Source organism: Dreissena polymorpha, chromosome 15 (genome assembly GCF_020536995.1).
Source record: "Dreissena polymorpha isolate Duluth1 chromosome 15, UMN_Dpol_1.0, whole genome shotgun sequence".
Lineage (NCBI taxonomy): Eukaryota > Metazoa > Mollusca > Bivalvia > Myida > Dreissenidae > Dreissena > Dreissena polymorpha.
The window spans coordinates 47,732,276-47,742,467 of NC_068369.1; the positions used below are offsets into that span (position 1 = coordinate 47,732,276).

The 10,192-nt window shown below is 36.2% G+C and overlaps 1 protein-coding gene across 2 annotated transcripts in view; it reads left to right on the forward strand.

Moving 5' to 3' along the window:
* The window catches only part of LOC127860226 (high affinity cGMP-specific 3',5'-cyclic phosphodiesterase 9A-like), a 60,840-nt gene extending 51,143 nt beyond the window's left edge, over window positions 1-9,697 (forward strand). For both annotated transcript variants that reach the window (XM_052398157.1, XM_052398156.1), the window contains 4 exons: window positions 5,368-5,472; window positions 5,958-6,086; window positions 8,671-8,810; window positions 9,455-9,697. In XM_052398157.1, the coding sequence (XP_052254117.1) occupies window positions 5,368-5,472; window positions 5,958-6,086; window positions 8,671-8,766 (330 nt within the window). In that variant the 3' untranslated portion in view covers window positions 8,767-8,810; window positions 9,455-9,697. The remainder of the gene's footprint in view (window positions 1-5,367; window positions 5,473-5,957; window positions 6,087-8,670; window positions 8,811-9,454) is intronic.
* Window positions 9,698-10,192: the final 495 nt, after the last annotated feature.

Consider the following 10,192-nt stretch of genomic DNA (forward strand, 5'->3'; position numbering starts at 1 on the left):
ATAGAATAACACCAAAAAGATATTAAAGAGAATTTATATTGAAATTCAATTAACAAATGCCTTCCAATTTGACTACATCAAATTATAGAAAGAAAAAAAACGTACATTTCCGCTCATAAAACGTGTACACATCCCCATATATTTTTTCCATTTCAATATTTTTTTATCCTCGTGAATAGGTGTGTGTGGGTCGAGGGCATCTCACTCCACACCGTACAGAGTTAACGAACAATAAATGCATGATGCAACCAAATTTATACATATTAACAATATTAACTTTTACATGACAATACAAACAATGTCTGGCAAAGAGAAATTTGATAATAAAATTGCTTCTCTTATCACAACTACTGGAAAAGAGGTAATAAAAGTTCCCATTCATTTCCTTGACGCAAATAATAACATAGTTAATTTCCTTTAGTACATTGAAATGTAAGGACAGGTATCGTTTGGACGCTTTAAGAGTGGGTTAAGTTTTGTTAATTTTACAATTATAAATATACATGTTAATCAAAAGAAATATCACATCCCCATATTTAATATATCATCCCATAACATACGTATAAAATTAATACCATTAGCAAACTTAAGTTATATAATAAAGATACTTTCAGGATAGATGACCTCTGTGTAAAATACTATTTGGTTGCAGAAATATTTCGAATAAGATTTAAATGTATAACTTCGGACTAAAATTTAACCCATTTATGCCTAGTGGACTCTCCCATCCTTCTAAATTGGATCAATTATTTTCCAAAATTAGGGATGTCTAGTATAATTATTTTTATATTTAAAATATTTCTTCAAGCAAACAGCGCAGACCCTGGTGAGACGCCGCATGTTGCGGCGTCTCATCAGGGTCTACTCTGTTTGCCAAGACATGTTTTCTAGACGCTAGGCATTAATGGGTTAACCTGCAATATAATGTGAATATTGTAAATCCAAGTAAAGTCCATGTTTCCATAAACTGCACAACTAACAAAAAAATATACACACAAGTTACTGTTAATATACGTTAAACTGTTTTGCCTCACTAATTGCACACAATTTACCGTTTGCTACATATTTTGAAACATTAACCTTTGCTACGCTATTCTATGCTACCTTTTGCTACACTTATCATACACTACCTTTTGCTACACTTATTGTACAACATTCACTTTCTTTGCTACACCACGTGTGCAATATCCACCTTTTGCAACACTTACTGTGCAACACCCATCTATATTCTACACCAATTGGGCAATATCCATCTTTTGCTACACTTGTTGTGCAACACCCATCTTTTGCTACACCAATTGGGCAATAACCATCTTTTGCTACACCAATTGTGAAACACCCATCTTTTGCTACACTTATTGTGCAATATCTTTTGCTACACTTATTGTGCAATATCCATCTATTGCTACACTTATTGTGCACTATCCATGTATTGCTACACTTATTGTGCAATATCCATCTATTGCTACACTTATTGTGCAATATCCATCTTTTGCTACACCAATTGTGAAACACCCATCTTTTGCTACACTTATTGTGCAATATCCATCTATTGCTACACTTATTGTGCAATATCCATCTTTTACTACACTTATTGTGCAATATCCATCTATTGCTACACTTATTGTGCAATATCCATCTATTGCTACACTTATTGTGCAATATCCATCTATTGCTACACCAATTGTGAAACACCCATCTTTTGCTACACTTATTGTGCAATATCTTTTGCTACACTTATTGTGCAATATCCATCTATTGCTACACTTATTGTGCAATATCCATCTATTGCTACACTTATTGTGCACTATCCATCTTTTGCTACACTTATTGTGCAATATCTTTTGCTACACTTATTGTGCACTATCCATCTTTTGCTACACTTATTGTGCAATATCCATCTTTTGCTACACTTATTGTGCAATATCCATCTTTTGCTACACTTATTGTGCAATATCCATCTTTTGCTACACTTATTGTGCACTATCCATCTTTTGCTACACTTATTGTGCAATATCCATCTATTGCTACACTTATTGTGCAATATCCATCTTTTGCTACACTTATTGTGCAATATCCATCTTTTACTACACCAATTGTGCAATATCCATCTTTTGCTACACTTATTGTGCAATATCCATCTTTTACTACACCAATTGTGCAATATCCATCTTTTGCTACACTTATTGTGCAATATCTTTTGCTACACTTATTGTGCAATATCCATCTATTGCTACACTTATTGTGCACTATCCATCTATTGCTACACTTATTGTGCAATATCCATCTATTGCTACATTTATTGTGCAATATCCATCTATTGCTACACTTATTGTGCAATATCCATCTTTTGCTACACTTATTGTGCACTATCCATCTTTTGCTACACTTATTGTGCAATATCCATCTTTTGCTACACTTATTGTGCAATATCCATCTTTTACTACACCAATTGTGCAATATCCATCTTTTGCTACACTTATTGTGCAATATCCATCTATTGCTACACTTATTGTGCAATATCCATCTATTGCTACACTTATTGTGCACTATCCATCTTTTGCTACACTTATTGTGCACTATCCATCTTTTGCTACACTTATTGTGCAATATCCATCTTTTGCTACACTTATTGTGCAATATCCATCTTTTGCTACACTTGTTGTGCAATATCCATCTTTTGCTACACTTATTGTGCAATATCCATCTTTTGCTACACCTATTGAGCAATAATCCATCTTTGACTACACTTATTGTGCACTATCCATCTTTTGCTACACTTATTGTGCAATATCCATCTTTTGCTACACCAATTGAGCAATAACCATCTTTTGCTACACCAATTGTGCAATATCCATCTTTTGCTACACTTATTGTGCAATATCCATCTTTTGCTACACTTATTGTGCAATATCCATCTTTTACTACACTTATTGTGCAATATCCATCTTTTGCTACACTTATTATGCAATATCCATCTATTGCTACACTTATTGTGCACTATCCATCTTTTGCTACACTTATTGTGCACTATCCATCTTTTGCTACACTTATTGTGCAATAACCATCTTTTGCTACACTTATTGTGCAATATCCATCTTTTACTACACCAATTGTGCAATATCCATCTTTTGCTACACTTATTGTGCAATATCCATCTTTTACTACACCAATTGTGCAATATCCATCTATTGCTACACTTATTGTGCAATATCTTTTGCTACACTTATTGTGCAATATCCATCTTTTACTACACCAATTGTGCAATATCCATCTATTGCTACACTTATTGTGCAATATCTTTTGCTACACTTATTGTGCAATATCCATCTTTTACTACACCAATTGTGCAATATCCATCTATTGCTACACTTATTGTGCAATATCTTTTGCTACACTTATTGTGCAATATCCATCTATTGCTACACTTATTGTGCAATATCCATCTATTGCTACACTTATTGTGCAATATCCATCTATTGCTACACTTATTGTGCAATATCCATCTTTTGCTACACTTATTGTGCAATATCCATCTTTTACTACACCAATTGTGCAATATCCATCTATTGCTACACTTATTGTGCAATATCTTTTGCTACACTTATTGTGCAATATCCATCTTTTACTACACCAATTGTGCAATATCCATCTATTGCTACACTTATTGTGCAATATCTTTTGCTACACTTATTGTGCAATATCCATCTTTTACTACACCAATTGTGCAATATCCATCTATTGCTACACTTATTGTGCAATATCTTTTGCTACACTTATTGTGCAATATCCATCTTTTACTACACCAATTGTGCAATATCCATCTATTGCTACACTTATTGTGCAATATCTTTTGCTACACTTATTGTGCAATATCCATCTTTTACTACACCAATTGTGCAATATCCATCTATTGCTACACTTATTGTGCAATATCTTTTGCTACACTTATTGTGCAATATCCATCTATTGCTACACTTATTGTGCAATATCCATCTTTTACTACACCAATTGTGCAATATCCATCTATTGCTACACTTATTGTGCAATATCTTTTGCTACACTTATTGTGCAATATCCATCTATTGCTACACTTATTGTGCAATATCCATCTTTTACTACACCAATTGTGCAATATCCATCTATTGCTACACTTATTGTGCAATATCTTTTGCTACACTTATTGTGCAATATCCATCTTTTACTACACCAATTGTGCAATATCCATCTATTGCTACACTTATTGTGCAATATCTTTTGCTACACTTATTGTGCAATATCCATCTTTTACTACACCAATTGTGCAATATCCATCTATTGCTACACTTATTGTGCAATATCTTTTGCTACACTTATTGTGCAATATCCATCTTTTACTACACCAATTGTGCAATATCCATCTATTGCTACACTTATTGTGCAATATCTTTTGCTACACTTATTGTGCAATATCCATCTATTGCTACACTTATTGTGCAATATCCATCTTTTACTACACCAATTGTGCAATATCCATCTATTGCTACACTTATTGTGCAATATCTTTTGCTACACTTATTGTGCAATATCCATCTTTTACTACACCAATTGTGCAATATCCATCTATTGCTACACTTATTGTGCAATATCTTTTGCTACACTTATTGTGCAATATCCATCTATTGCTACACTTATTGTGCAATATCCATCTTTTACTACACTTATTGTGCAATATCCATCTTTTGCTACACTTATTGTGCAATATCCATCTTTTACTACACCAATTGTGCAATAATTACCATTTGCTACACTAGTTGTACAACACATAATCCTATAAAATTCAACGTTTGCGACATAACATGGACATCTTTCATCGTTTGCTACATTAATTGTTCATAATTCCAAGGTTTGCTACACAATTTGTTCAAAGCGACCGTTTGCTACTCTATCTTTGTCGAAACTCACAATTTACTCATTTAATCGTAGAAAAATTATGACTTGGTACACATAGTGAAGAAACTATATCGCTTGCTATATTATTTTTACAAAATCTATCGTTTGCTATACAAATTGTACAAAATTTACCGTTTGCTACACGAACTGTCCAAAAAAGCAGCGTTTGGCAACAATAATTATACGAAATCCACCGTTTGCAAAACACATGATAGAAAAAGCTGCGTTTCCGCAATAATTGTATAAAATAAACCGTTTGCTACACATATTGTAGAACACGCAGCGTTTCCGCAATAATTGTAATAAATAAGCCGTTTGCTGCACAAATTGTAAAACACGCACCGTTTGCTCCATGTATTGTACAAAACCTACTGTTTGCTACACACTCAAGCGTTTTGCTCCACAAATTGTACAAGCATCCACCAATCATTACAGCTTAAGATGGTTCTTATCAAGTGCTGCGATATCTCCAACGAAGTGCGGCCCATGGAAGTGTCCGAGCCCTGGGTCGACTGTCTTCTAGAGGAATACTTTAATCAGGTACACTAACCGAACAATCGGTTGCTATCGAGACGATTAATTGTGTCGCTCAGTTTCGATAACATCGAACCCATATATGATCATGTTAACAATTGTCCGTTTTTTAGTTTATGACAATTTGTTGTCATGAAAACGATCAATAGTTTAGTTTTGTTTCGATGGCAACGAAACAGTAGTATATCACAATGTTACTAATTGCCCGTTTCCACGATATAGTTCACATGTTCTGTAGTTATGAAAATATTCGCCGTAAATGTATCTTAATCGTATCTTAATTTTCTTAAAATATTTTTTATAAGACTTCTGTGCGTTGGACATCGTGGATGTATTTGGGCTATAATTCAATTTAACTCAAATTTGTCGTAAGATGCATTATAAAAGATGACCCGGGCCTTTGTAAATGTGTTTCAACTGAAATAATTTTAAACTCTAATTTGTCATTAGACATATCGCAAGTTTGAACGCGCTCATCGTCTCTCTTTCAGAGCGACCGCGAGAAGATGGAGGGACTTCCGGTTGCTCCGTTCATGGACCGCGACAAGGTAACGAAGCCGTCGGCTCAGATCGGCTTCATCAAGTTCGTCCTCATTCCCATGTTCGAGACAGTCTCCAAGGTAATTAGTGCACATTAAAAACCTCCTTTCAGTTGTAACCTCCCCAAAACGGGCTAACACTGGGTCGCGTTCTGGGAAAACTGTGCTTAATGCATGTGCTTGAAGTTTCATCCTAGATTAGCATTTGCAGTCCGCACAGGCTCATCATAGACGACATTTTCCGCAATTATGTTTTAGTTCAAAGGAGTCCCTTCTAAACAAAACTCCAGTGAAGGCGGAAAGTGGCTTCCCTGGTCATCCTGCGCGGACTTTACATGCTAGTCTGGGACGACACTTTACGCACATGCACATTCATTAAGCCTCTCCAAAAGTGCTTCTCATTTAACCGATTTATGCCTAGCGTCTAGAAAAAAGACATTGGCAAACAGCGTAGACCCAGATGAGACGCCGCATGATGCGGCGTCTCATCAGGGTCAGTGCTGTTTGATTGATGGAATTTCTGTAAGAAATATTCTTAATATAGAAATAAACATACTACACGTCCCCTTTTTGGAACTAAATTGATCCAATTTAGAAGGATGTGAGAGTCCACTAGACACAATGGGTATTCTTCAAACATGAAGAGTTTTGTATATCCGTGTAACATGTGCTTGAGGAGGGCGTAGTAGAGTATTTTTCTCCCTTCACTAGTTCGATGTTTCAAAAAATCACATAATAATCGTACGAAACAGCTGTTGAAAATGTCGAGTGTTTATTTCTACGTGCCATAAGATGACCAATGTCAACACGTTATTGAAACATGTGTGCTGGTATAAATTACATGCACAGTGTACTACAAACTATTTGTTAACATATTCACGCTGTTTCACCTAGAATCATACCATATTGGATTAACATTTCACGAGTTGAAATCTTTGTTCCGTACGTTTGAGGGCAAAGAAGCTATTGAAACATCGGTTGTCTTGCATACTATTCGAAAAGATGTTGAGCCTCGCTCTGGGAAAACGGGACTCAATTAAGTGGGTAAAGTGTCGTTTCCTTATTATCAGGGACGGCACTTGCGGTTTAATGGAATTTCTCGTTTAAAACAAGTATCTTCATAACCAAAATCCAGTTTAGGCTGAAAAAGTCCCTTATAAGCCTGTGCAGACTGCACGAGCTAATCTGGGACGAACTTTTACGCACCTGCATCAAACCCAGTTTTCATTAAACACGGCTTACGGTTCGCACTGAATTCACAAGTAAAATCCTTCCTGATCTTGTATATGGTAGCACTGAATTCACAAGTAAAATCCTTCCTGATCCTGTATATTGTAGCACTGAATTCACAAGTAAAATCCTTCCTGATCCTGTATTTGGTAGCACTGAATTCACAAGTAAAATCCTTCCTGATCCTGTATTTGGTAGCACTGAATTCACAAGTAAAATCCTTCCTGATCCTGTATTTGGTAGCACTGAATTCACAAGTAAAATCCTTCCTGATCCTGTATTTGGTAGCACTGAATTCACAGGTTAAATCCTTCCTGATCCTGTATATGGTAGCACTGAATTCACAAGTAAAATCCTTCCTGATCCTGTATTTGGTAGCACTGAATTCACAAGTAAAATCCTTCCTGATCCTGTATATGGTAGCACTGAATTCACAAGTAAATTCCTTCCTGATCCTGTATTTGGTAGCACTGAATTCACAAGTAAAATCCTTCCTGATCCTGTATTTGGTAGCACTGAATTCACAAGTAAAATACTTCCTGATCCTGTATTTGGTAGCACTGAATTCACAAGTAAAATCCTTCCTGATCTTGTATATGGAAGCACTGAATTCACAAGTAAAATCCTTCCTGATCTTGTATATGGTAGCACTGAATTCACAAGTAAAATCCTTCCTGATCCTGTATATGGTAGCACTGAATTCACAAGTAAAATCCTTCCTGATCCTGTATTTGATAGCACTGAATTCACAAGTAAAATCCTTCTTGATCTTGTATTTGGTAGTGATCTTGTATATGGTAGTAGTAAAGCAAGAATGATGTACTGTAAATTTATTACATATATGTTAAATTTTCGTGTATTAAAAAAGTACTTTTTCGAGGACACGAAAATTCGTTTATTTATTTATTTATTTATTTATTTATTTTTTTTTTTGGGGGGGGGGGGGGTTGGAAACAAAAGAGGCGATTGCCTCGGTCATTTTCTGGTGTGTTTTGTTACCATCGCGGAGGGGTCCACCCATGAAATCATCTGAATGTCCAGTGAATAATAATGCCTTTATAGTAGTATGAGACGTGCTCTGTGATAAAAGGCGTTTAATGCATGTGCGTAAAGTGTCGTCCCAGATTAGCCTGTGAAGTCCGCAACGGCTTATCAAGGACGACACTTTCCGCCTTAACTGGATTTTTGCTGAGAAGAGTTATCTGCATACGAAGAATACCATAAAGGCGGAAAGTGTCGTCCCTGGTTAGCCGCTGCCGATTGCACAGGCTAATCTGGGACGGCACTTTACGCACATGAATTAAACCCCCTTTTCACTGAGCACTGCTCATATTGAAATGCCGTAATATTGCAAACAGTGCTAGAAAAGATCTAAAGAGGTAAGTTTTGTGTGACAGCTGTTCCCCCAGATTATGAGGTATGTTTTGTGTGACAGCTGTTCCCCCAGATCGACGACACGATGGTTGAGCCACTGCGCCTCGCCCGGGACAGATACGAGGGCATGAAAGAGCAGGCCCCCACCCAGAAATAGCAGGTCAACGACGCCTGTTCAGTCTACACAGATTATATTTACAAGTAAATATAACCCAATCCTCACAATTTTTTGGAATCTCATATTAAACATAAGTATGAAAAAAGCGTTTATGAGTTCGACTTAAGGAGAGAAAAACATGAATGAGTCAGTATCAGCAATATGTTATCTGCAATATTTCTCGTAGGTGAAATGCAGAAGATCTCAACAAGTGTAATTTTTTATAACAAACATACACGTGTGTAAGATCAATCATAAAATGAGTCGCGTTCTGAGAAAACTTGGAATGATGCATGTGCGTAAAGTGTCGTCCGAGATTAGCCTGTGCAGTCCGCACAGGCTAATTAGGGACGACACTTTCCGCCTAAACAAGATTTTCGGTAATAAGGGACTTCCTTTAAACGAAAAATACCATAAAAGCGGAAAGTGTCGTCCCTGATTGGCCTGTGTGGACTGCACAGGCTAATCTGGGACGACAATTTACGCACATGTATTAAGTCCAATTCTCTCAGAACAAGACAGAAATACATTTTGATCACATACGATCCATGATAAGAACTTAGAACTTGCGCACCAGTTTTCTATATCCGGTATGATGGCTAAAACAAACGCATTTTTAGTTTAAAAAAAATCAACTTAAATATCAACCAATCATTATGCTGACAATTTCTCCATGTTCCAATTTCAGTGACCCCCATGTGTGTAGTTTCTCAACTCGGAAAATTTACGGCAAGTCCCGAAACAACGTTCTGCGATGTCCGCGGTGGAATTCATCATGGCGGGCGGAACAGACATGTTTTCATTCTTTACCTTCATACAAGCAATAGCTTGCAGAACTTGTACACGTTTCTCGTGTTCTTTTTATCGTTGTTGCTACTGTTGTTTCTTGTCCATGAAGTTTGTTTACTGATAAATATAAATTTCGAATCGACGAAGGCTTCTGTTTCAAATAGTTGCGCAGTTGCTTCATTCGACAAAATTTATCCACACAGCGCTTTGATCATGCGATCATGTATCGATCATGCTATATTAACTTAAAACACGTTATAGCGCAGTGTTGTACCGCACTGTGTAGTCAAACCAATTTAGGTAATGAAAACCAAAGTACTTTCGACGTTTTTGGTTTGCAACTTAAGTAACCTTGACCCGATTCTGCCAATATGCTCTACCTAGCGATATCTTCATATTAGCTTACTATATATAAAGTTTTAATGTTTAATTAAAGATTATGTTCGATATATCCCGTCATAAATGGTGGATGCATAACAAACAGCTTAAGTTGCTGTTATGGTGGTTTTTGTACTCACTCTTATGGTGAGATAAATAATGATCAAGTCGATAGCGATGATAACGAAGACAAAGACGACGTAATTATCGTGAAATGATGATAGCCTAACGATACAAACGATTATGACGATGATGATGA